This window comes from Neltuma alba, unplaced genomic scaffold, assembly GCF_004799145.2.
Source record: "Neltuma alba isolate B1F8T4 unplaced genomic scaffold, ASM479914v2 tig00011035_pilon, whole genome shotgun sequence".
In the NCBI taxonomy this organism is placed as follows: Eukaryota; Viridiplantae; Streptophyta; class Magnoliopsida; order Fabales; family Fabaceae; genus Neltuma; species Neltuma alba.
The window spans coordinates 300,370-301,828 of NW_021635786.1; the positions used below are offsets into that span (position 1 = coordinate 300,370).

At 35.5% G+C, this 1,459-nt stretch overlaps 1 protein-coding gene across 1 annotated transcript; it reads left to right on the forward strand.

Moving 5' to 3' along the window:
- The first annotated feature begins 261 nt into the window (after positions 1-261).
- LOC114760895 (proline-rich receptor-like protein kinase PERK8) lies at positions 262-687 on the forward strand. Its single transcript, XM_028950208.1, has one exon. It carries the CDS (start codon positions 262-264, stop codon positions 685-687), a length of 426 nt encoding a protein of 141 aa, XP_028806041.1.
- Positions 688-1,459: the final 772 nt, after the last annotated feature.

A 1,459-nucleotide genomic window follows, 5' to 3' on the forward strand; every position in this document is an offset into this window, starting at 1 on the left:
TCTTCACAGAAGTTGGCAAGAAAAGAGAAAGGAAAACATCCAATGATTAGTGCTTCAAAGGGCTAAGATGAAGCTGAATCTTCTGCAAAACCCTCTCATACCTCTGGACCCTCATTTCTGGGAAAATCAATCAAGGAAATATTCCAGGCAGAGCCTTAAGAATTTGAGAGGAGAGTTTATGTGATAGCTAAAGACTATGGGGAAGTCTCAGACAGAAAATTTGATGGCATTTCCAAAATTCTGGATCTTCATCGTCAAGCCATGGTAGTTCTAGAAAAAGAAGTTTCTCAGAGGTTTGACTATATTGAAAGGGAGATTCGAGATTTAAAAGGGAAGGTAGCCTCTCTTTGTAATAATTTGTCTGCACCTAGTACTTCCTTCAGTTTTGAAGACCTACTCTCTCACCCACCATCTCCTCCTCACCATGAGCCTGCACCACCTACATCACCTAGACCCACTTCTCTTATTTCTACTTCACTATCTATACCTTCCACCTCACCTCCTCCTCCTCCTGCTACCGTAGCTATTATCATAGTTCCCCAGCCTACTCTTTCCCTAACTCTTCCACCCATTTCTCAGACTATCTCTCCACTTTCTCAGTTTCCCCCTCTCTCTGTTCCCCTTACTTTGCCTACTTCTTCCCTACCTTCTGATACTAACAAAAAGGAGGAGAAGGAATCTGTTTAGTTGTTTGTCTAGTTGTTTAGCTTTGATGATTTTTGTTATTTCTATTTTTCATATATTTTTGTTATGTAATCTGAATTCTGGGTTATCATTTGAATTTTGATAGCATTTAAATGTTATCAGTTGTGCATTTCTACCATTTTTTGACATTTACTGGTGAATATTGTTATCTGTTGTATGATTCTATTGAATTCCTGATCTAGTTTAAGTTTTATCTGATAAAATCTGATTTATCTTACACCTGTGTTTTGTCATCATTAAAAAAGGGGAGAATGTTAGATTTAAGGTTTTAATGATAACAAATTGGGTAATATGTGTTTTGGTAAGTTGATTGATCACCTGATCGATCAAGGGTTTATTGATCACTTGTCAAATAAATTCCCTGTGTAAACGAGCAACTTAGCATAAATGTTAATCGATAACCCGATGGATAAATCAAGTTAGTATGTGTTGATCGATCATCGTTAATACTGTTTTGTGTAGAAGTTTGTCGATAATTATCAATCAATTTATCGATAATCTAATGATCGAACACCTATCAGATAATAGGACACAATTTTGGTAAGTATTCATCGATCACTTGATCAATAAATAGGTCATCGATAAGAAGATAGATAAATGGTAAAGCTCTTTCACTTTGGTTATATTTTATTTCTTTCATCATTTATCAATCACTTTATCGATCAGAGATTTTTTGATACCATGATTGAACATTGCTTAATAACCCACTCCCTATTCAAGGTTGTTATCTGGTTGATTAATCAATCACTTGATC